At 43.2% G+C, this 24,752-nt stretch overlaps 1 protein-coding gene across 13 annotated transcripts in view; it reads left to right on the forward strand.

Annotated features, from left to right (window-relative positions):
- The window catches only part of RAPGEF6 (Rap guanine nucleotide exchange factor 6), a 287,050-nt gene that overhangs the window by 87,283 nt on the left and 175,015 nt on the right, over positions 1-24,752 (forward strand). For all 13 annotated transcript variants that reach the window (XM_029050266.2, XM_029050275.2, XM_029050270.2 and 10 more), the window contains one exon: positions 9,720-9,789. In XM_029050266.2, coding sequence (XP_028906099.1) covers positions 9,720-9,789 — 70 coding nt within the window. The remainder of the gene's footprint in view (positions 1-9,719; positions 9,790-24,752) is intronic.

The following is a 24,752-nucleotide window of genomic DNA, read 5'->3' on the forward strand; positions in this document are numbered from 1 at the left end:
AGACTTCTTGGAGGAAGCTTGACTGGACGTCCAGGTTGGCCAAATCAAATCAAAACAGCCCTGGTTGGTTGGGGAGAGGTGTACGGTGGTCGTTCCTCTCCCACCAATCCCTCATGGAGATCACCCTCCAGACCAGCCAATCAGTCAATCAGTGGTATTATTGAGCACTGACTATGTCAAGGCACCCTGGGGTTTCCCAGGGCAAATTGCCCCATGGGGGGGGGGGGGGCATTGCTTCTGAGCTCAATATGGAGGAAAAGTTGAAGAAGTAGAATTAGCAGACCTACTTAAGAGTGATGTAGTTCTAACCTTAAATGGTCACTGCAGTGAGCCTGGCTACCATTGTGATTTGGTTTCTCACTGAGTAGCTTTTCTCCTTGTACTGGGGGAAAGCAGGAGTTGCTGGTCCCGGTTCTTCTCCTCCTCCTGGTCTTTTCCCTCCTCCTCTGCATGATCCTGGCCCTCTTCCTCCTCCGATCCTGGCTCAGGACAGGGAAGGGGGAAGGAAGAGAAAATAGCCTCTGACCTGCAGGGCTCCAACAAAAGCCACCCATGAGCTGGGAACCCAGAGACCCCGGGAACATCAGGCAAGTGAAGAAATAACAAAGGACTGTGGGGAGAAGAGTAAATAATAGTAATAGTTGTGGTATTTGGTAAGCACTTAATATGTGCTAGAAACGGTCAAGCGCTAGGGTGGATAACAAGCAAATCAGGTTGGACACAGTCCCTTCCCCTCATGGAGCTTAATCTTAATTCCCTTAATACAGGTGAGGTAACTGAGGCACAGAGAAGTTAAGTGACTTGCCCAAGGTCACACAGCAGACACGTGGCTAGACTGTATACTTGTGTGGCAAGGAATGCATCTGTGTTACTGTACTCTCCCAAGTGCTTAGTACAGTTCTCTGTACACCTTAAGTGCTCACCAAGTATAATTGACTGACTGATATGGCGAAGGCAGAATTAGAACTCAGAAGGATCTGCTTCTAAAGAAAGTTTTCTCTGGTATGGCTGAAAAGTCATACGCAGTGGGGCAGGCGGCCATTAAAGGAGAATCAGTACAGCAGCTGGAGTCAAGACCAGGAGACTGGAGAAGGCTCAGTAGAGATCCTTGGAGGTAGTGAGAGCATTTGAGTATCACTGGGAGTAATGCACTGAAATCTCAATCAGTGAATCCATGGTATTTACTGAGCAGTTACTGTGTGCCGAACAGCACTTGGGAGAGCACAGTATAACACTGTTATTAGACACTATCCCTGCCTAGGATGAGCTTGCAATCTAGTGGGAGCTTACAGACTAGAGGGGAAGCACCAAGTGCTTGGGAAATAGAAAGCGAGCAACACATTCCCTGCCCAAAAGGATTATTATTATTATCAAATGTCGAAGGTGCCCAATTCCAAATGGAGGAGACAAGCATCAAGGTATTTACAAACAGGATAATTAAAATAAATGATCATTTCTAATGCTGGGTTGTAGTAGGAAATCAGCGAGGTAAGATAGTTGGGAGCAAGGCATTTGAATGCTTTAAAGCCAATGGGAAGGAATTTTTGATGCGTAGATGGGTGGGCAACCACTGGAGGTTGTTTCCCCACTCCTCAAGAAAGACTGAATTATTATTATTATTATTATTTTGAAGAAAATTGACCTGGGCAGCAGAGTGAAGTGTGGACTGAAGTGAGGAGAGGCAGGGAAGTCAATGAAGAGACAGATATGGTAGTCAAAGTGGGCTAGGATAATTGCTTGGAATCAACGTGATAACAGTTTGGATTGAGAGAAAAGGGCTGATTTTCCTGATGTTGGGAAGATTGAACCAACAAGATTTGGGGACAGATTAAGTATGTGGGTTGTATGAGAGGGATGATAGGAGATATGTAAGGAGAAGTGAATTCTACCATATGAAATCAAAATTTAGCCGAAGACATTTGAGTCGCACACTCTTGAGTTGTAACAATGAACTGCATTAATTGCTAGATATTGTTTTATCAGTTACAAATGTGAGTCTTTTAAGTTTTGAAGTTCAACCCCACAAAAAGATTTGCTCTGTCTTGTAAGATCTGAAGGCTCCAATCGTTGTAGCGACATACTCAGTGTGCAGGAGAAAGAAAGCAGATGTTATCTCTGCTTTATGAAAATTTAGCAGATTCTTGTTTTGTGAGCTCCTGAAGCCTGTGGTTAACAATTGCTCTCTCTTTTTTTAAAAAAAACAACTGCACTCTAACTGTTTTTAAAGACAGCTGTTTTTCTAATACTCTGTAATCAAAACCGTTATAAAATCCAGTAATCTGTGTAAAATGTAAACCCCTGTCATTTAAAATGCATCTAATGAAGCAAGTTTACTTGGAAGCAGAAGTTTTTATCTTTAGGATCCAATGGATGAACCAATCTCCAAACCCTTCTAAGAGGGTGGTGAACAGAATTTGGGCAGGCTCTCAAATGTACTCAAATGTCACTTGACCTTTACTTTCTACAATTGCACACTGCATACTGTCTGATCTTTTTAAACAGTTTGTTCCTCTCCTGATGCAGTTACCAGAAGGAAAAATAATAAGCAGGTGACAAAATTGTGGCGGTATATAGCCACAAGAAATTGTATGAACTACAAGTGAGTTTAGCCTTCAAGAAATAGTTGGAAGTAATAGTGTCTGGCTTCCTTTAATAACCCTGAAAACATAGAGGCCAACTTTTCGCAGTGGATGTGGGGACAGAAGGAGGACAGGGATTTTTAGGTGGTGCTGGGACAGGGAGGTGACAGACCTCAAAAAATGAGGAGTCCAGAAAGCCATCATTTTGGTTCTTTCCAGCCCTGATGGATAGTTCTCAGGTGTCAGAATCCTGGGATGAGTGAGGCCAGGAGTCCTAGCTCTCATCGCTGTGCAGCTTATTGTCCCTATATGGCGTTAGCATCCATTGTTGAAAGCTGAGAACTTTCTTCAAGGGGCCTCTTTTAAATGTAGCAGCGGTAACAGCAATTCATCCAGATGCCATTGTTAATATTCTCTGAACAATGGGAATGAGCAATTACTCAATTAGGGAAGAAACATATAAATTAAGTAATGTGCCCGATGTCTGTGTAAGATGCAAATGCAGAAAGAATTCACAATTGAATGGGACTAGGTCTTGTTCGAGAATGTTTATTTTCATTGCTGTTTTCTCCTTTAAGCCTTTAAGGAGAGTGATGTTAGGAAAGGGTTCAAAGTAAGCTTTTGAAAACAGGCAAAGTGGATTTGACAGAACTTCACGTGGATGGGACTGGTGCCATTCTCCTCTTCACTTGCTCTTCTGGAATTGGGGAGTTGCTGATCACCTTGGGTTTCCCTGATACATTTAATTTCCCAGAAATAATTCAGCACATCATCTGGGGAGAGGGGCAGGACGTCAGCATCACAGCTGCTGCAATTGGGGAATGCAATTGGGGAAGACCCTCACCTATCCAGCTCTTACAACAGTGCTTGGCATGTAGTAAGCGCTTAACAAATACCATAATTATTATTATTATCCAATCTTCAGGGAAGCTGGCGAGTAGGGTAGTGGAACACCATTTGCTATGCCCTTTTATTTTGGGACACCATTTATTATGTCCCATCAGTTTCATGGATTTCTGTGGAACAACTCTCTTTCCCTCCTCGGTTTGTGAGGCTAGACCCCGTTGCACTGCTCTCTTGAAAGGAGTGGCTCCCTTAGAGTACAAGGCTTGTAAAGACTGGGAGGCAAGGAGGCAGAAGAGAACAGCACCTGGTGCCACAATCATTAAGCGCAATAACCCAAGGGGCTGCCAATTGTGGCCAGCTCCTGGATCCTCCTAAGGGCCGTCTCAGCCACACAAGCATTCGTAGGTGAATTTCACCCTCAGCGGTCTTTGAGTATGAAAGATTATTTTCTATCTTTGGAAGTGAAAATGCCTCCTTATGGCCAATTGCCAGGTCCTGACTGCCTTTTAGCAACCCAACTGAGATTAACACATTTGCACATTAGGATTTTATGAATATAATCAAGGTAATTATATGACTCGTCCATAACCTAGGTCCAGTATGTTAAATTCTTTTGGCAAATGGAAGAAAAGGTATTTTTAGCAAATACTCCATAAAGAGAAGAAATATTTTGAACAAGCCATTATGAGTTACTGTCAAGTTGAAATATATTTAGAAGGGATTTATCAGATCTAAAAAAGTTGGGGTTTGTGAAGTTCAGTCAATTTTATACCGAGTTTAATGTTCCGTTATACCAGATAACTTTTTTGAACTGCATTTAAAACCGACAGCCGTTTTTGTATTCCCATTGATTCTCAATTATCTGAGTATAAACTGACTTTCCAAAAAATTTGGATAATGTTTTTTTCATGGTTGGGTTATCCTGACAAGGCATCGAAAGGGTTCAGTCAAGCTTCTCTTTAAAATCAAATTCCAGTTTCTTAAGGTTGTTAAAAGACCAAAAAATACCTACTAACATTGGCCCTCGTTTCTACCTCCTGGAATTTGACGGTAATTTTTATGTGAGGATTTTTCTCTTTTTTAGATTTTAGGGAGACACTATTGACTGAAGGAGATTTTCAGAACCTGACAGATACTTGAAAGTAGCTGCATTTTGTACCCCTAAAGTAGGCAAACATGGATAAAACCCACGTGCGTGGCCACTCAACTTCCAGGAGGGGGGAAGCTGCTTTTCAATCAATCAGTCTGATCTTTTAAATCAGTCGGATTTATCGAGCGCTTACTATGTGCAGAGCACTGTATTAAGGCTTGGGTTCTTCTCTCCCGGGCAGGCTACCGACGAACTTGGTGGAATATGAGGCTGCAAAAATGAGCCAGAGCCACAGATACACACCAGAGCAGTGGCTGTTGGTGATGCTAGGGTCCAGGTGTTGGTTTGTCTGCTTGCCACCATGATCATCTCTTGAAGGACTCAATTTGTATACCTCAAAATAATTTAATACTCATTGAACACAAACTCTGACAGACCTTAGTGATCTTTGATCTACGTTTGATTAATTGACTTGAAAGTATTGAAGAGGAAAAGTAATAAAAAGTACTGTGCTACATCATTGACTCTTGAATGTATCTGTGCTAATTCAGTTAGACAAATGAGCAATATTGCTGTTACCCAGATGATTATTTTGATGCTTGCAGGTGTGCTTGAAAACTCTCATGTAGAACTGAAACTAATCATTTGTGTTTCACTGAGCTACATATGGTAATTTGGAAAAGGGTTATAAAGTGAATGTTCCTAGTGGCAGTCCAACCATTTTGGGGAGCAGGCCTATGAAAAAAATATGCCTGTGCTTTTGATCAGTAAGGCAAGTATATTTAAGATTATTAATAGGTGTCATTTGTTAATGTTTTCTGGCAGACTGTATAAAAGTACATATGATGCGTACTCCACACCCCATAAACTTTCAGCACTTTAAGCATATTCTCTGACCCAATTTCAATCCCCCTTGCTCTCAGAATTGCACCTGGAGAGTTTCCAGTACTTTACCAGTCTCGGCTGTGGGAGGGAAGAGTCAAGCAGAGGTGAACCCATTCCATTCCTAGCTTAAGCAGTGGCTAGCGAATAGAACGCAATCTGCGACAAGTGAAAACTCACCCATGCTGGGCAGCAGCGACACGGGGGAGGGTCGAGGGCGAGACTCAAGTTTACTGTGCGGAAGAAGGCACCGGTAAACCACTTCCGTATCTTTACCAACAAAACTCAGTGGTTATACTACCAGAACGATTGCAGAAGGAGAGTGGGGCGTTCTGGGAGAGATGTGTCCATGGAGTCACTATGGGTCAGACATGACTGAGCAGGATAAGACAAGACAAGGAATCTCCATCTAATCAATCAGTTGTATTCATTGAGTGCTTACTGTGTGCAGAGCACAATGCTAAGTGCTTGGGAGAGTACAATGTAACAGATTTGGTAGACGTGTTCCCTGCCCACAATGAGCTTACAGTCTAGAGGGGGAGACAGATAATATAAACAAATTATGGATATACACAGAAGTGCTGTGGGCCTGAGAGAGTATTGAATAAAGGAAGCAAAGCAGGGCGATGCGGAAGGGAGTCGGAGAAAAAGAAAGGAGGGCTTAGTCAGGGAAGGCCTCTTGGAGGAGATGTGCCTTCAATAAGGCTTTGAAGGTGGGAAGAGTGCTTGTCTGTCAGATATGAGGAAGGGTGTTGTTGCAGGCCAGGGGCAGGACGTGGGCGAGAGGTCGGCAGCTAGGTGCTTGGCGGGTCAGGGTCACTTAACTAGTTAATCCATTAAGGTGTCACATTCATTTTAGCAATGTCCAAAGGGGCTCAATTGATCATATTTATTGAGCTCTTACTGTGTGCAGAATACCGTACTAATCACTCAGGAAAGTACAGTATAACAGAGTTGGTAGAAACGTTCCCTGCCCACAAGGAGCTTAATGTCTGGAGGATCTAAAGCATGTTGTGCCTCTTCTTTGACAAATAATGATTTGGTCCTTTTCAAGTTGATGAAAGTAGAATTTTCCAGCGGGGAATGTTGTCTTCGCTGTATGTTCTGAAGTATTAAATGTAATTTACAGCTTTTCCTGAAAATGGGCTGATGTTTTTCTCCAAGACGTGACTGTCTTCTTTATCCCATGCTAAAAAGCCTACCTTTAGTGAAATTCTTTTGTAGCTCCACTCTAGGATTTGGAAGAGATTAAATTATATAACTTCAGACGTAAGTGGGAAGTAATATAAATATTGATACCTTGAATCTGTAGAACTCTTTTATTTTTCAAAAATGTTTTTCCTGCCAATTGTTTCACTTCATCCTCATAACATTCATATGAGGTAGGGAAATGCAATTACAAGTGAGGAAGCCCGAGGCCAAGAAAATTAAGTGGCTTGTCTGAGTTGACACAGGAAGCCAGTGAAGACACCCACTCCTGTAATTTTTCTAACTAAAGTTAAGTAAAGCTAATGTGCATTTGTTGATATTTCCAAAAATGAAAATTGCCCTGGCATATGAAGCACCTCATTAGGGCAAGGAATTTTGGTTGGATTCTTGTGCAGAATAGGGTTGAAAATATGGGGCGGATTAGTGTCAATGATAAGCTGGCTATGACTGAATATGGAGAATATTCCAATTCTTGGGGCATAGGGTCATGAGTTTGAATCCCGGCTCTGCCACTTATCAGCTCTGTGACTGTGGGCAAGTCACTTAACTTCTCTGTGCCTCAGTTACCTCATCTGTAAAATGGGGATTAACTGTGAGCCTCACGTGGGACAACCTGATTACCCTGTATCTACCCCAGCGCTTAGAACAGTGCTCGGCACATAGTAAGCGCTTAACAAATACCAACATTATTATCATTATTATTATTATTATTATTATTATTATTATTATGTTTAGGCCTTTAATTTATGTGGCCAGAGGTAGTCTTGTTTTTTAATGGGTTTCAGATTAATCCAGTCACAAGGCACTTTATCAGCAACAACTGGAATAGATACAAGGTAATCAGGTTGGACACCGTTCCTGCCCTGTGTGAGGCTCACAGTCTTAATCCCCATTTTACAGGTGAGGTAACTGTGGCACAGAGAAGTGAAATGACTTGCTTAAGGTCACACAGCAGACAAGTGGCGGTTCTGGGATTAGAACCTAGGTCCTCCAGACTTCCAGGCCCATGCTTTATCCAATTTTCATTAAAAAGCACGGACTTGGGAGTCAGAGTTCGTGGGTTCTAATTCTGGCTCCATTACTTGTCAGCTTTGGGCAAGTCACTTAACTTCTCTGTGCCTCAGTCATCTCATCTGTAAAATGAGGATTAAGACTCTGAGCCATGTGTAGAACAACCTAATTGCCTTTTATCTATCCCAGCACTTAGAACAGTGCTTGGCACATAGTAAGCACTTAACAAATACCATCATTATTAAAAAAAATTAATAAACCATTTTAAACACAATAGATTCTTCCTAGAGAAAATTGAATGACCCTATTGGAGGGGGACATCCAAATTCGAGGAATGTGGAGAGCAGAAATGGAGAAATGGATGGACTCAGAATACAATTTGGGTGAAGAGTTCATCTTTGCAGATTGTTTTGGTGGTTTTAAAGATGATTAGTTCACTGTATAAAAGCTGTACCACTAGATTATGGCGTAAATAAAAAATGAGCCAGAGAAATTTGTTTTTATTCAACTAGAGTAGAGCAAAATACATTATATTCTTAATTTGCTTTTGATTCCCAGGTCAGACTTTGGAAGATATTCAATAGTAACAGAAAAATGTGGCTTGTCGTTGTCTGAACTCAAGATCCTACTGAGTCTTTATAAGGGGGAAGGGCTATTTTTAGTCTGGGAATAATGTGCTGTGCACTGGTGATACACATTAAAATACGTTCTTTTTCAGTATAAAATAGCATGAGGTAAAGGATAAAATAAAATATCTGGAAAAAAATGGTATATAGCACTAATAACGTACTTTCAAGCTGCCCTGGGAATGTACTGCCATATATAAATTAAAGAGATTTGTACTTTCAATTCACCTAGCAGTCAGTTTCTAAGATGGAAATAATAGTTAATCAGCTGTTTCCACTAGATCAGCTGGTTATCAATTTGTTAAACACATAAAAAGGTGAACCGGCTATACAGAAGGCACCATTTGGCTCTCGTTTCAAAGCTACTGAATATTGAAGACATGCTTCAGCCTTCTTGGCCATTTCTGTACAAATAAATAATTCCATTGGCATTATCGTGGTTGAATACCAAAGACAGTAGTACGCACATTGAAAATGTATTTATCGGAAGGCATGTCTGATTCCAAAATGATCCTCAAAACATCACAGGATTTTTTCATTTTTTTTCATTTCCTTTATAGTCATAAGTGTTGATTCTGGAGCATGTAGTGTGCATGTGGGAGACTTTTTACCGCCTCCCTCTGAAATAGAATCATCATTGTTGTTCATCGTTTTGATTAGACAGAGAGAGGTCAGCTTCTGTAATGAGGAAAATAACTCTGTGTTTTGAAAGGGGGTACTGAGCTTGTGAATTTCATTTCTGTTTAAAATCCCTTTTCAACATAGTCTTCTACTCTTGCTAGCTGAGTTCAAAGAGAAGTGTACTGAATCAGAAAGCTTCAACCTGTTGAGCAAACTTCTCAGCGGAGCTGTTGTGAAATCCTGTGACTCACCTTATGACTTTTCTTGTGCTTTTTCACCTCTGTCTTAATTCTTGGTAAATTACCAGATAAAGGAAATTTAAAATTTAGGTGTTTTTCATATCACTTATTTTTGAGGGGATTTCTCTGTGTTCCTTTTCTTATGATATATGTTAAGCACTTATTTTGTGCCAGGCCCTGTATTAAGCACCAGGGTAGATACAAGATAATGAGGTTGGACAGAGTCCATGTCCCGCATGGGGCTCACAGTATAAAATCTCCGTTTTCCGGATGAGGAAACAGGCACAGAGAAGTTAAACAATTTGCCCAAAGACACACAGCAGTGGCGGAGCCAGATTCAGAACCCAGGTCCTTCTGACTTTCCAGCCCGTGTTCCATCCATTATGCCACACTGCTTCTTTTGCATAAAGTTGTAGTTGTCAGCATTTATTCTTTCCAATGGTGTCATAACATGTTCTCAAGATTTCCTTTGTCTTAATCTGGATGGCAGACTGCCCATCATTGCAGAGTAGAGCATAAAATTAATTAGTCCAGAGGGGCCTCGCTCCTTCCAAGCCCCCCTCCCCTCTTTGAATTGTCACACCCAAGTAAGAGAATCTTTTTTTTTTTTTTACAGTTTTGGAAAGCAGTCTGGAGGAAAAAGAGGATGCAAATGTCTTGTATTAGAACCATCGGAAATTATTGTGGTAAGAACTTTCTTTAAATTAAATAGTTCTAGAATTTTGTCTCTCCCATTGTTTCCATCAGCATCCTGATATTCAGGGTGCACTTATTCTGTCCTGACATATCTTCAGTATGTAACCTTACAACTACTTTGCTGTTGTCTGCTCCATTATGCCAAATCAAAAGCTGGGCCAGTGTCTCCATGAAGTAGTGGATAAAGCATGGGCCTGGGAATCAGAAGGTCATCGGTTCTAATCCTGTCTATGCCACTTGTCTTTTGTGTGACCTTGGGCAAGTCACTTCACTTCTCTGGGCCTTTACCTCATCTATAAAATGGGGATTGAGATTGTGAGCCCCACGTGGGATAGGGACTGTGTCCAACCCGATACGCTTGTATCCACCCCAGTGTTTAGTATGGTGCCGGACATATAGTAAGCACTTAACAAATACTATTATTATTATTATTATTATTATTATTATCATTGTTATGTAAGGGACTAAACCAGAAAGAGAAGATATTGAGACTTCTTCCCAAGTCTTATTTTTTCTCAAATTAATTTTCACTAAATCCCTGTTAAAAGCATAAAAGCTTATGCTTAGGAAGAAAATGTGCCCATCCAACATTCTGTTAGAAAGTATGTTTCAAAAACTCAGCTGTCCCAACTTTCTCCAAGGCACACTGTAAATCTATCAATATTATTCATTGAGTGCTTAATATCTTCAGAACACTGTACTAAGCGTTGGGAGAGTTATAGTACAACAGAGTTGGTAGAGGCGATCCCTGCCCAAGAGGAGCTTATATTTCATGGGGGCAGACTGGTAAAATAGATTAGGGATGGGGGAAATGGTAAAGTATAAGAATATTTACATAAATATTGTAAGGCTGAGGTGACTATCAAAGTGCTTAAGGAGTACACAGCCAAATTCATAGTTGATGCAGCAGGGCAGATGAATAGAGGAAATAAGGGGTTTAAGTGTGAAGATCTCTTGGAAGTCATGTGATATTATTTTCTTTTTTAGGAGGATTTTGAAGGTGAGAGTGGTAGATTGTCAGTTATGAAATGGAAGTTCCTTAACTGTGAGAGTTCTTCAAGGCTTGATTTTGGGTCCCCTTTTATTCTCCATCTCTACCCACTCCATTGGTGAACTCTTGAGTTCAACTACTCTCTCTATGCTAATAATTCCCAAATCTTCATCTCTAGCCCCTATCTTTCTCCTTCTCTGCAGTCTTGTATTCCTTGTGTCTTAAGGACATCTCTATTTGGTTGCCTCTCTGACCCCTCAACCTTAACTTGCCCAAAACAGATCCCGTCATCTTCCCGCACAAACCCTCCCCTTTCCCACTCCCCCTGACTTTCCCATCACTGTAGACAGTGCCACTGGCCGCCTCCTTTCTCAAGCCCCGTAGCTTTGGGTGGTACCCTTGACTCATCTCTCATTCAGGCCACATCTTCAATCTATCTCTAAATACTTTCAGTTCAACCTTCACAACATTGCTAAAATCAGCCCTCTCCTCTCAGTACTTTCGGTTCAACCTTCATGACATTGCTAAAATAAGCCCTCTCCTCTCTATCTAAACTGCTACCATGTTAATCCAAGCACTTATCGTACCCTGCCTGGATTACTGCGTCAGCCTCCTTGGTGATGCCTCCTGTCTCTCCCCACTCCAGTCCGTACTTGCGCGTGTCCATCCCAGCGCTTAATAAAGTGCCTGGTACATAGAAAGCACTTAACAAATACCATTATTATTATTATTATTATTCACTGTGCTGCCATGATCGTTTTTCTACAGAATAATAATAATGATGTTGGTATTTGTTAAGCGCTTACTATGTGCAGAGCACTGTTCTAAGCACTGGGGTAGATACAGGGTAATCAGGTTGTCCCACGTGAGGCTCACAGTCTTAATCCCCATTTTACATATGAGGTAACTGAGGCCCAGAGAAGTTAAGTGACTTGCCCACAGTCACACAGCTGACAAGTGGCAGAGTCGGAATTCGAAGCCCAGGCTCTTTCCACTGAGCCACATTCGGAAACATTCCCCACTCCTCAAGACGCTTCAGTGGTGATCTAGCCATCTGTCCATCAAAAACTCACCATTGGCTTTAAAGCATTCAATCTCTTTGTCCCCTCCTATCTTTCCTTGCTGACTTCCTACTAAACCCCAGCATTCTCACTTTACTCTTCTAATGCCAACCTACCTTCTGTACCTTGATCTTGGTTATCTCACTGCCGACCCCTCTCCCACATCCTACCGTTGGGCTGGAAATCCCTTCCCCTTCAAATATGATAGACGATCGCTCTCCCCATTTTCAAAGCCTTTTAAAATCACTTCTCCAAGAGGCCTTCCAATGAGTCCATGGTATTTATTGAGCTCCTACTATGCAGAGCACTGTTTTAAGCACTTGGGAGAGTACAGTATGACAGAATTAGTTAACATGCTCCCTACCCATAACAAGCGTACCCTCTTCCCCAACTAAGTCCTTATTTCCCTTAATCAGTCAATGGTATTTATTCAGCGCTTGCTCTGGGCAGAGTATTGTTTTAAGTGCTTGGGAGAGTACAAGAAAATGGAATTAGTGGACTCGTCCCCGGCCCATAACGAGCATACAGTCTTCCCCAACTCATCCCTCATTTCCCCTAATTAATCAATCATATTTACTGAGTGCTTATTGTGTGCAGAGCACTGTACTAAGCACGTAGGAGAGTACAATATAACAGTTGGCAGGCACATTCCCTGCCCACAGCAAGCTTACCCTTCTCTGTCACTCTTGCACTTGGATATGTACTCCTTTAGTGCTTGGTATTCACCCCACCCTCAGCCCCACAGCACTTATTTACAATTTTAGTTCTCCAGCCAAATATACTATGATTCCAAAGAGTTAGAAATTATCAACTTTCTCTAAATGAAAAATGCACATCTACGTGGAGGTGTCCAAAAACATATTTGATTCAGGATGCTTTAAAGGAGCAATCTAATTGAAATGAATCTGGGATATGTCATTCGGTCTTGGCAAAATTTAAAATTTATGGTATGGCTAATTTCATATTTTTAGATCCCAAAGGAAGTATTTTCAAAGTGTTTAATTCATGTAGGAAGAATGAATTTGAAGAACTACATCTTACTTGACATTCTTAAGATTAGAAAGAGCCGGTCTAGAGAGGAAAATAATTCAAAAGGCAAAGGCAAGTGTTCCGGGTGATTCTGAGAAAAATGGGGCTGACTAAATGGTATAGGGATTTAGGATTTACAGTGATTATCCAGAAGACTACTTTAAATGATTCCTCATCTTACATTAATATCCCCTTTTTAAGTCTGATAAAGAAATATCCAGTAGGATTACAGTGATAATAGGTTTTACGCCCCTATCACGGCACTTTACCAGCAATATAACATGAAGCTATACAAGATGTGTGTGAGGGAGCACTTATCTCCTTTCTCAGACAATGGAACGGAGAAATAGAAAGGTTAATTGACTTGCCATGACATGAGCAAGGAAGTGACAAAGCTGAGTTTGAAACTGTCTTTTGCCAAGCAACCTGGAGCCCAAAGAACTTCCAGAGATCCCCAGGGCAGTAAATTGAGCCAACCATTAGTGCTGGGACAATGTACAGAAAGGATCGGTCAAAAGGCGATGAAACTCTGTACGAGCCTTGCACACTCACTATTTTTCAGTCTGAAGTGAAGTAACACAGATAATACAGATGAGGAAAAAAATTTCAAGTCCAACAGCATCTTAGAATTCAAGCTGGCTGCTTGTTTCAGTACCATAAAAAAATAAAATGAAAGTGCTGATTTTCCTAGGCTGCTTGTATAAAATAAGCTACTACCTGTTTAATAAAAAATCTTCTTCACCCACCCGTAGCCCTGGAATTATCCTTGACTCATCTGCAAGCGCGTAGTGTAGTGCTGTGGACATAGTAACTGGTCAGCAAATACCTTTGACTGACTGGTTGATCTCTCTGATTTAACCCATACACATAATGTGTCCTGAAATTGTCAGTTATACTGTTAGACCGTCTCTAGAATCTGCTCTTGCCTCCATCCAAGGTGCTACCCCAGTCATCGTGTCTCACCTTGACGATCGCATGCATCAGTCTCGTCACTGACCTCCCAGCATCCTGTCTGCCCCCAACCTCTTCATTCTGCTGCCTGACTCGCTTTGTTGAAAAATCGTTGGGTCTGTTTCTCCCCTCTCCTCCAAAAAGCTCCGATGGTTGCTCATCCACCTCTGCATAAAAGTCCTCACCGTCAACTTTAAGGCACTCAGCTCTCTCCCTCCCACTTAACCTCTCTGATTTCCAACTACAATCCAACCTGCTCACTCCACTCCTCTAACACCAACCTACTCACTGTACCTCGATCTTGTCTATCCCACTATCTTTGCCCACATTCTCCCTCAGTCCTAGAATCAGTCAATGAGTCAGTCATAATAATAATAATAATAATAATAATGATGGTATTTGTTAAGTGCCTACTATGTGCCAAGCACTGTTGGGGTAGATACAAGGTAAACAGGCTGTACCATGTGGGGCTCACAGTCTTAATCCCCATTATATAGATGAGGTAACTCAGGTGCCGAGAAGTTAAGTGACTTGCCCAAGGTCGCACAGCTGACTAGTGGTGGAGCCGGGATTAGAACCCACAACCTCTGACTCCTAAACCCATGCTCTTTCCACTAAGCCACGCTGCTGCTCACTGTGTGCAGAGCACTGTATTAGGCACTTGGGAATGTACAATGTAACTGAGTTGGAGGGTATGTTCCCTGCCCACAAGGAGTTTACAGTCTAGAGTGGGAGACAGACATCACTATAAATAAATTATGCATATGTCCAGAGAATGAGCGTGGGCTTGTGGGGCTTGTGGAAAGAGCATGGGCTTGGGAGTCAGAAGACTTGGGTTCCAGTTCTGGCTCTGCCACTTGTCTGCTCTGTAACTTTGGGCAAGTCACTTAACTTCTCTGTGTCTCATTTATCTCATCAGAAAGATGGGGATTAAGACTGTGACCCTCATGTGGGCTTTGGGCTGAGTGCAACCCGAGTGTCTTGAATCTACCCCGCTCTTAGTAGTGCCTGGCACATAGTAGACCTTGAACAAATACCGTTTAAAAAATAATCATCCTGGATGAATCTTAAGATGTTGTGACCTTTACATTTTTTTCCTCACTTGATTTATTTGTGATAGTTCACTTCGGACTGAAAAATAGTGAAGGCGCAAAACTTAAACTGAGTTTCATCACCTTTTGACCTCTCCTTTCTGAAAGTTGTCCCAGCACTAATGGCTGGTTGCATTTACTGCCCCGGGGATCTCAGGAGACATTTTGGGTTCAAGGACAGGAACACAGGCTTGCCCAAGCTCTCACAGCAGACAAGTGGCAGAGTTTAGATTAGAGCCCAAGTCACCTGATTCCCAGGTCTGTGGTCTTTCCACATGGCTGGCATGTTTACACATTTTGGTGAGGTGCAAGAAACCATCATCTTCCCTGGAGATTAAACGCTCCTCTGAAACAGCCCCCAAATCCTTTTGGGGTATCATCATCAGTGGTATTGATTGGGCCCTTTCCGTGTGCAGAGCACTGTACTGAGCGCTTGGGAGTGTACAGTACAACAGAATCCTGCTAAAAGCCTGGGGAGGGGAGAGGATTTGCAGAGCAGCAGCTCCTTTACTTGGATCCCCTGTGCCACTCTCCTAATGAGCTCTCAGTGGCGTGGACTAAGCAAGGCCACACTGAGAGCTAGGTAGGGGGAGAAATAAGTGATTTTCTGAGAGTCCCCGAGCCATTTGTTCCCCACACTGGCCCTTGGGCTTTTCCACTCCCAGACATCTATGGTTAAGAGAGGCAGTGGCACAGTGAAATTTGGCGGGGGGAGGAAGGCAGGGGAAATCACCGCACAGAGCTTTCAGCTTAATGACTCAAAGCGAAGTCCTTTCCCCCTGCCATATGGGGTCGACCAGCTTCAGTTAGCACCATGCCCAGAAATACCAATGTTTCGATGACCCGTTTTGAAAAAGCACGTTAGCATGACCACTTTCAGTAGCAGGCCTCCCTAGTTGGGACTTAGGAAGAATTTTTTAGGACACCAAGGCAATAAACACAAAATAGAGTGAATGAGTGAATGCTGAAGAGTAACTCATTTTATTGTTTGCTGGTGCTTTTTGAGTTTGCTTCCTCTTCCCCATTACCCATCTGCTTCCACCCAGAACATCCTCAGCATAAATCAATCTCTAAAGGGTCCCATGGGGAACTGACCCACTTTGAGGGCTATGAAACATGTCATCCAAAACCAAGGTAGAGCTATGCCAGCTGGTGTGTAGATAGGCCTCACAGCTATCTTATGTGAATTTTGCATATGTGTGTTACTTTGAAGTACTGAGTAAATCCTTTGCATATAAACCCTGAGTTATGATAGAAGTATAATGGAAGTTCCCAAATGTGGGTTTGTCATTGTACTCAGTTTTTCCATCTCCTTTTTTCCTCCTCATAGCATTTTGCTAGAGACCTCAGGAGAGCTGAAACAGTTTACAAGGGCAATTTCATCACTTCTTATTGAATAGATCATTTCTTTGGCTAGCAGTGAATATAGGTATAGGGGTGGGGGTAGGGTAGAGGGCACGTGGGTGTCCTGAACCTGCCATGAAGGTTTAAGTGGGGGATCCTTGTGAACAGAGATTTAGGTTTGTACTCCTGGGCAAGATTCTGTTGGTGACAAGAAATCAGAATGAAAATCTCCAGTTTGATCATGCCTCCCACTAGGAGACAGATGAGTGGGTCTGTTCCGCATTCTCTCTTGGTTTCATCCTTGCTCCTTGTGTTGCACCTAAAAGTTGTGTTTCCAAATTTTGATGGGATTATTCAAAAGCAGAAGGGGGCGTTTTCTGCTCTAAAGTGTTAGCCGGCTAGGTATCTGTGTTGAGGAAGGTTAATCGGACTGCCATTTTCCAGAATTTTATCAGTATTCTTGAATATTTTAGCACACGGATTTTAGAATTTTACAAATAGTTGAAAATAATTAGCCTTTATCCATTTTGGGTCTGTAAAATCGGCAAAAATTCAGTAATCTGAAAATGACAGATCTGCTGCTGTTGAGATGGCCGTCAGTCAATCATATTTATTGAGCACTTACTGTGGGCAAAGCACTGTACTAAGGGCTTGAGAGAGTACAGAATAACAGTATAACAGACACATTCCCTGCCCACAACGAACTTACGGTCTAGAGGGGGAGACAGACATCAATATAAATAATGTCCTCCTCTCTATTACGTGCTCACACCCCAGGCTAGAAAGCCATCTCCAGTTCAGGTGAGGAGGGAGCATATTATGTCCTTAGCCTTAAAATGAGAGTAATGACTGGTTTTTGAACATTTTGCTAGTCTTTTACAATTCACAAATGCTTGCAGAAAGAGACAAATTCTAATCTTTCCCATTTTAATTTTAATAAAATCAGTATAGTAATAAAAAGGCTGTTTAGTTTTGGTTTTACTTCCTGATCCAATTTCTAAGGAGTTTTATCCCTGAAGGGAATTTTCTCTTGGGGCATACGCATAACTATTACTTTTATATTTTAGCTATTACCATAGTACCCAACCACTTTGCCAGGGTACCATTTTAATACAAAACACTACAAAAGGAGAGGAAGATAATCTGGTGTTCTCAAATAATTACAGAGAGGCTTTTGTTATCACGCACTTTAATTAGCTTCAACAAAATGCTCTGTGTTCTACAGATATCTGCCTCCAAAATATTAATTGTATATTTGTGTTCCAGCAGGCCCTGTGAAATGAAATGTTTTAGGATGATATCTTTATTTTTATTTGCCACTTCCTATTCATACTGCTTTTGATGATTGTGAACTGGTGAAAATATGTGGTTTTCTATAAGCATGGGATAGGTTAGGTTTCATAATAGAGTGGGTGCTGACCAACCGTTCTTCACATCTACTGAGAGCTGAACAAGAGGAACTGAGTTTACTAAAGGTATAGAGATTTGGGCTGGACATAAGGAAACACCATTTGACCAACAGAGTGATGACACTGGATTGTATTTCCAAGAGAGGTTGCGAAATCATAGCGATCCTTGGAAATCTTGAAAGAAAGAATAACAGCTGATTGTCCAGGAAGCAGGGGAGTCTACCCGGTTATCTCTTGGAGTTGTTAATAGTATTGGTATTTATTGGAAGCAGCGTGGCCTAGTTGAAAGAGCATGGGCCTGGGAGTCAGAGGACCTGAGTTGTAATCCCTGCTCTGCCACTTGTCTGCTGTGTGACCTTGGCCAAGTCACTTCACTTCTCTGTGCCTCAGTTCCCTCACGGAGCTTAAGAATGTGAGCCCTTTGTGGGTCACAGACTGTGTCCAACTTGATTAGATACAAGCCTGGCATAGTCAGTGCCTGGCATATAGTAGGAACCTAAAAAAATAAAAAATAATTATTTGTTTTGCGCCAAGCACTGTACCAACTTTTGGGTCAGAGCAGTGTAAGCAGGTTGGACACCATCCCTGTGCCTTATGGGGCTTACAATCTAGAGCTTAGTGGTAGTAACAGTATTTATTAAGTGCTTACTTTGTGCAGAGCATTGTACTAAGGACTGGGAAAAACTATAAAGGTGGGAATCAGACACGGACCCCATCCCTCGCGGGGCTCACAATCTATGAGGAAACTGGGACACAAAGAAGTGGCTTGTCTGAGGCCACAGGGCAGGCAAGTCACAAAGCTGGGAGCAGAACCCAGGATTCCTGACTCCCAGGCCCAGGCACTTTCCATTAGGCCACATTTTCCCCCCACTCCCCAAATCTGTGATTTTTAAAAATACTTTTCTTGCACTAGGCCTCTGGAAAATGCTGAATTTGTATTTAATTTGTACACTGAGAGCTCTTGAGCTTAACCGATTACGCAGTTTGTGGTCCACGTATTGTCCATTTCATTGACTCTTTATTGCTGCCTTGTATTTGGGCATTGCCTAGCTTAATAGCATCTCCACTCAAGGAGGGGGGGTGGTGGTTAGGATTTAAATTAGTCCATTTGGGGCTACCTAATAAGAAAAGATTGGGTGGTGTGGGAACATTTGGTATTGTTGGCTGATAGAATTGAAGGTTATCTGTGATTGTATCATTTGAATTTTCTCTTCCTCCATCTCCCCATAAGCATAGGAAATGGAGTTGCCTAACTGTAGTATAGATAATTCAAGGTGCTACTCATAATGGCCACAATGCAAAAGAGAATTGATATCTATATAGCCCGACTCCTGGACTACCTTAAAAATTCCTCTTCACAAGAGGGAAAGTCCTATGCAAGAGCTATGAGAATATTCCTCCTCTACTCAGCTCCTCCTCCACCCATTTTGAGACAGACCTTCCCCTCCTTCATTGCCTTGCAGAAATAACTCTCACGTTCCGGGATATTATGGGATGGGGGAGGCCGCCGAGACATACACTTCTCAAATTGCCTGAATAAGTGGATGGGTCAGCAGGCATATTAATGAGGTGCTTGACTGTTTTTAATAACTTGCAAATGTTTCACTTTCCATTCAGCCTGCAGACCAAATATACCCCAGAGACATAAATTTGGGCTTGTTGGAGGCGGCAGCAACAGACTGGTCTAGGTTTTAGGTACTGAGGGTAGGGCAGCTTTTTTGCAGTAAATGCTTTAGGCAGTCTTGAGTCAGAGGCAGCTTCGGAAGCAGTGCTTAAGTGGAGCAGACAGAAGCCAGGGTTACGAAGCCATGGACAGTATGGGGAAACACTCGGCAGCAGGAATTCAAAAAGATCTAATAAGTATAGCGAAGCTATTAAATCTCAGGAGAACTACTAGTTCAGTCCCCTTTGGAATGGTGCGACCAACAAAATTCGACCTCAGCTCAGTGGGAGGTTAAATTATTCATTCATTCATTCAATAGTATTTATTGAGCGCTTACTATGTGCAGAGCACTGTACTAAGCGCTTGGGATGAACAAGTCGGTAACAGATAGAGACAGTCCCTGCCGTTTGACGGGCTTACAGTCTAATCGGGGGAGACGGGCAGACAAGAACAATGGCACTAAACAGCGTCAAGGGGAAGAACATCTCATAAAAACAATGGCAACTAAATAGAATCAAGGCGATGTACAATTCATTAACAAAATAAATAGGGTAACGAAAATATATACAGTTGAGCGGACGGGTACAGTGCTGTGGGGATGGGAAGGGAGAGGTGGAGGAGCAGAGGGAAAAGGGGAAAATGAGGCTTTAGCTGCGGAGAGGTAAAGGGGGGATGGCAGAGGGAGTAGAGGGGGAAGAGGAGCTCAGTCTGGGAAGGCCTCTTGGAGGAGGTGATTTTTAAGTAAGGTTTTGAAGAGGGAAAGAGAATCAGTTTGGCGGAGGTGAGGAGGGAGGGCGTTCCAGGACCGCGGGAGGACGCGACCCAGGGGTCGACGGCGGGATAGGCGAGACCGAGGGACGGCGAGGAGGTGGGCGGCAGAGGAGCGGAGCGTGCGGGGTGGGCGGTAGAAAGAGAGAAGGGAGGAGAGGTAGGAAGGGGCAAGGTGATGGAGAGCCTTGAAGCCTAGAGTGAGGAGTTTTTGTTTGGAGCGGAGGTCGATAGGCAACCACTGGAGTTGTTTAAGAAGGGGAGTGACATGCCCAGATCGTTTCTGCAGGAAGATGAGCCGGGCAGCGGAGTGAAGAATAGACCGGAGCGGGGCGAGAGAGGAGGAAGGGAGGTCAGAGAGAAGGCTGACACAGTAGTCTAGCCGGGATATAACGAGAGCCCGTAATAGTAAGGTAGCCGTTTGGGGGGAGAGGAAAGGGCGGATCTTGGCGATATTGTAGAGGTGAAACCGGCAGGTCTTGGTAACGGATAGGATGTGTGGGGTGAACGAGAGGGACGAGTCAAGGATGACACCGAGATCGCGGGCCTGCGGGACGGGAAGGATGGTCGTGCCATCCACGGTGATGGAGAAGTCTGGGAGCGGACCGGGCTTGGGAGGGAAGATGAGGAGCTCAGTCTTGCTCATGTTGAGTTTTAGGTGGCGGGCCGACATCCAGGTGGAGACGTCCCGAAGGCAGGAGGAGATGCGAGCCTGAAGGGAGGGGGAGAGGACAGGGGCGGAGATGTAGATCTGCGTGTCATCTGCGTAGAGATGGTAGTCAAAGCCGTGAGAGCGGATGAGTTCACCGAGGGAGTGAGTGTAAATGGAGAACAGAAGAGGGCCAAGAACTGACCCTTGAGGAACTCCAACAGTTAAAGGATGGGAGGGGGAGGAGGCTCCAGCGTAGGAGACCGAGAATGATCGGCCAGAGAGGTAAGAGGAGAACCAGGAGAGGACAGAGTCCGTGAAGCCAAGGTGAGATAAGGTATGGAGGAGGAGGGGATGGTCGACAGTGTCAAAGGCAGCAGAGAGGTCAAGGAGGATCAGAATGGAGTAGGAGGAATGAAGAATGAGCCCCCTTGTCTTTGAGGACTGGAAATCCTAGAGGGGGTGCTCCTGAAGTAGTCAAGTTGATTTGGGGCCCAAAAACCTCAAATTATAAGACAAGTGGAATCTTGACTAAGGGCTAGAGGGGGAAGAAGTGATGGAGGAAAATCAGGGAAGCAGTGTGGCCTAGTGGAAAGAGCATGGGCATGGAATTCAGAGGACCTGGGTTCTAATGCCGGCTCTGCCACTTACCTGCTGTGTGACTTTAGGCAAGTCACTTAACTTCTCTATGCTTCAGTTCCCTCACCAACAAAATGGGGATTCAGTACTTGTTCTTCCTCCTCGTAATACTGTGAGGCTCATATGGGATCTTATATGGGATCTTATATTTACCTCAGTGCTTAGTGCAGTGCTTGACATGTAGTAAGTGCTTAACTATTATTATTGTTTTGAGTTTGTAGGAGAACTCTTTATTTTTTAAAGTTCATCTATTATTATTATTCCCATTTTAAGGATAAGGAAACTGACTCAGAGAGGTTAAATGACTTGCCCAGTGTCACACAGCAGGTCAGTGGCACAGCAGGAATTAGAACCCAAGTCCGCGACTACCAGCCCTAAGCTCTTTCCACTAGACTATGCTGTTGCCTAAGGTCGTCTCTCCCACAGATCTTTTAAGTACTGAACTTCAAGTATGCATCCTTTAAAAAAAAAATTAAAAATTGAAAAATCTTAGACCTAGTGCATTTTTCCCATTGACTCAGTTATTTATAAAGGGAGTTTTCCACCACACTGTTTTATTTATTTAACCCTACTACTGTTCTAGTACTGGGGTTGGCCACCTAAGGCTCAAATGATATTTAGGGGTCCATTTATATTCCCCTTTTCTCCCCATCCTTTTCCTTTTCCTTTTCCTTTTCCTTTTCCTTTTCCTTTCCTTTCCTTTCTTTCCCTCTCCTACCCACTCATTTTCCCTTTCCTTTCCTGGATGCTACAACTGTTGCCAGGGAACCACCTCATGCAGTGACATCACCTCATTACACCAGTCGTAGCATAACATAATGACATTAGGTAGTGGGGTGCTCTCATAAATCCGAGTAGCCCTGGCCACTTGGGGAATGGTGGGAAGGGTTACTCAGGCCCAGCCACTGAGGAGCTATAATACAGGGGTGAAGGATAAGGTAGGGCAAGGTGCTTTAAAACTCCATTTGTTTGGGATGGGGAAAGAGATGTTTAAAACCATTAGGTTCACAATGAAATGAGTGCTCTAAGTTCATTCTTTCATATTTATTGAGTACTTATGGTGTGCAAAACATTGTACTAAGTGCTTGGGAGAGTACAATATAACAGCAAACACACATTACTGCCCACATTGAGCTCACAGTTGTTTGGCTGTTTGCACACAACAGCTCAAAAGCTTCATTTAGAGCAGATGACGATTTTGAAGGCATTATGTGCAGTGGATAGGCCTAGTAGGAATCTTAAACATAACTGGTTAATTTAGGTGGCAAATACTGGAGTGGCTACCATGGCAACCGCCCATCAAGCTGTGGCTCTGAAACACAGCATTGGCCCTATACTGTAGTTACTTTTGGCATAAATGGGACCAGCACATCAAAATCTTTGCGGGCATCTCGCAGTATGTTGCATTCCGGTCCAGTTCTTCACCCCTTGTACACTATGCCCCAGCAGGAACATCAGTGGCAGAGATAAGAGAGTGTGAGCAGCTCTAAACCAACCACTATCTAATCAGTTCCTCCAAACGGATTCCCATTTTCTTTTGTTTTTCTTTTAGATGGTATTTGTTAAGCACTTACTAAGTGCCAGGCACTGTACTAGGCACTGGTTAGACATAGTCCCTGTCCCACATGGGGCTCGCAGTCTTAATCCTCATTTTACAGAGGGGGTAACTGAGGCACAGAGAAATGAGGGGACTTGCCTAAAGTCACACAGCAGACAAATGGCAGAGCTGGAATTAAAAGTCAGGACCTTCTGACTTGTAGGCCCGGGCTGTATCCTCTAGGCCATGCTGCTTCGCATTTTCTCATCTTAAAGTCTCAGGACTAAGATTTTTCTATCATTCTAGATGAGAGACTCTCTGGCTAATCCTTCTCTGACTTTATCAGCTCCTCCTTGATCTCTCACCCTCCAGCTGTGGATGTCCCTCAGGCACTGCTCTGGGTCCCCTTCTCTTTTCAGTCAGGTTGATCTTTTCATTCCACACACTGTCTCTTGGGAAGCTCAGCAACTCCCTCAGCCTCAACTACCACTTGTTAGCAAATGACTCCCGAATCTACCTGTCTAGCCTTGAGTTCTCTCTTTCTCTTACCTCACTGATATCCTTCTACAACCCACCATGCTCATTCCACTCTAATGCCAACCTACTCAACTGTACCTCGATCTCGTCCTTCTCCCTGCTGACCCCTTGCCCATGTCCTGCCTCTGGCCTGAAACTCCCTCCCCCTTCATATCAGACAGGCCGACACTCTCCCTACCTTGATAACATTATTAAAATCACATCTCTTCTAAAAGGCCTTCCCCAACTAAGCCCTATTTCATTTTCCACTCCTTCTGGGTCATCCTTGCACTTGAATTGGCACCCTCAGCCCCACAGCACTTATGTCCATATTTGTAATTTATATTAATATCCATCTCCCCATCTCCCCCTCTATAGTGTCATCTGGTTGTGGGCAGGGATTGTGTCTACCAACTCCTTTATATCATACTCTCCCAAGCATTTTCTGCACACAATGCCAATAATAATAATTGTGGTGTTTATTAAGTGCTTCTGTGTGCCAAGCACTGTATCAAGTTGTGGGGTAGATACAAGATAATCAGGTCTCCCAGGGGGCTTGCAATCTGAATAGGCAGGAGAACAGGTATTGAATCCCCATTTTGCAGATGAGAGAACTGAGGCACAAAGAAATTAAGTGACTTGCTCATGGTCACACAGCAGGGTCAAGGTGGAGGAGATTAGAACCCAGACCCTTCTGTCTTCCAGGCCCATGCTCCATTCGATAGGCTACACTCCTCCAATAAACAGAGCTCAATAAATATGATTGATTGAGCCTCTACAATCTCACATTACCTCCTGTCTTTAGGATATCTCTACTTGGATTTCTCACCTGCACTTCAAGCTCAATATGTCCCATATTGAACTCATTGCTCTTAAATTCTCTTTCCCAACTACTGTACTTATCACAGTTGAAAACACCACTATCCTCCTCATCTCACAAATCAGAAAGTGAAATTATCCTTGACTCCTCCCTCTCGGCCCCCATATCCACTCAGTCACCAAATTCTGCCAGTTTTTCATTCACAGCATTTCCATTATCTTCAGCCTTCTTCTCCCCACCCTCCAGCAGCCACCATGCTGATCTACCTGCCTGTCCTCTCGTGGCTTGACTGGGGCTTCAGCTCCTCTCATCTCCCTGCCTCCAGTTGACCCTTTCTTTTGTCCATACTCGGATTGTTTTTCAATGTGTATTTTCTTCTAAATCTTTGTTTTCAAATACTCAAGTCTTGAGACCCAGTGAGCAAGATCAGAGATGATCAGGGATGGTAGAGATCTTCCCAGGCAGAGACAATTTTTCCCCTTCGT

Source organism: Ornithorhynchus anatinus, chromosome X1 (genome assembly GCF_004115215.2).
Source record: "Ornithorhynchus anatinus isolate Pmale09 chromosome X1, mOrnAna1.pri.v4, whole genome shotgun sequence".
NCBI classification, from domain to species: Eukaryota; Metazoa; Chordata; class Mammalia; order Monotremata; family Ornithorhynchidae; genus Ornithorhynchus; species Ornithorhynchus anatinus.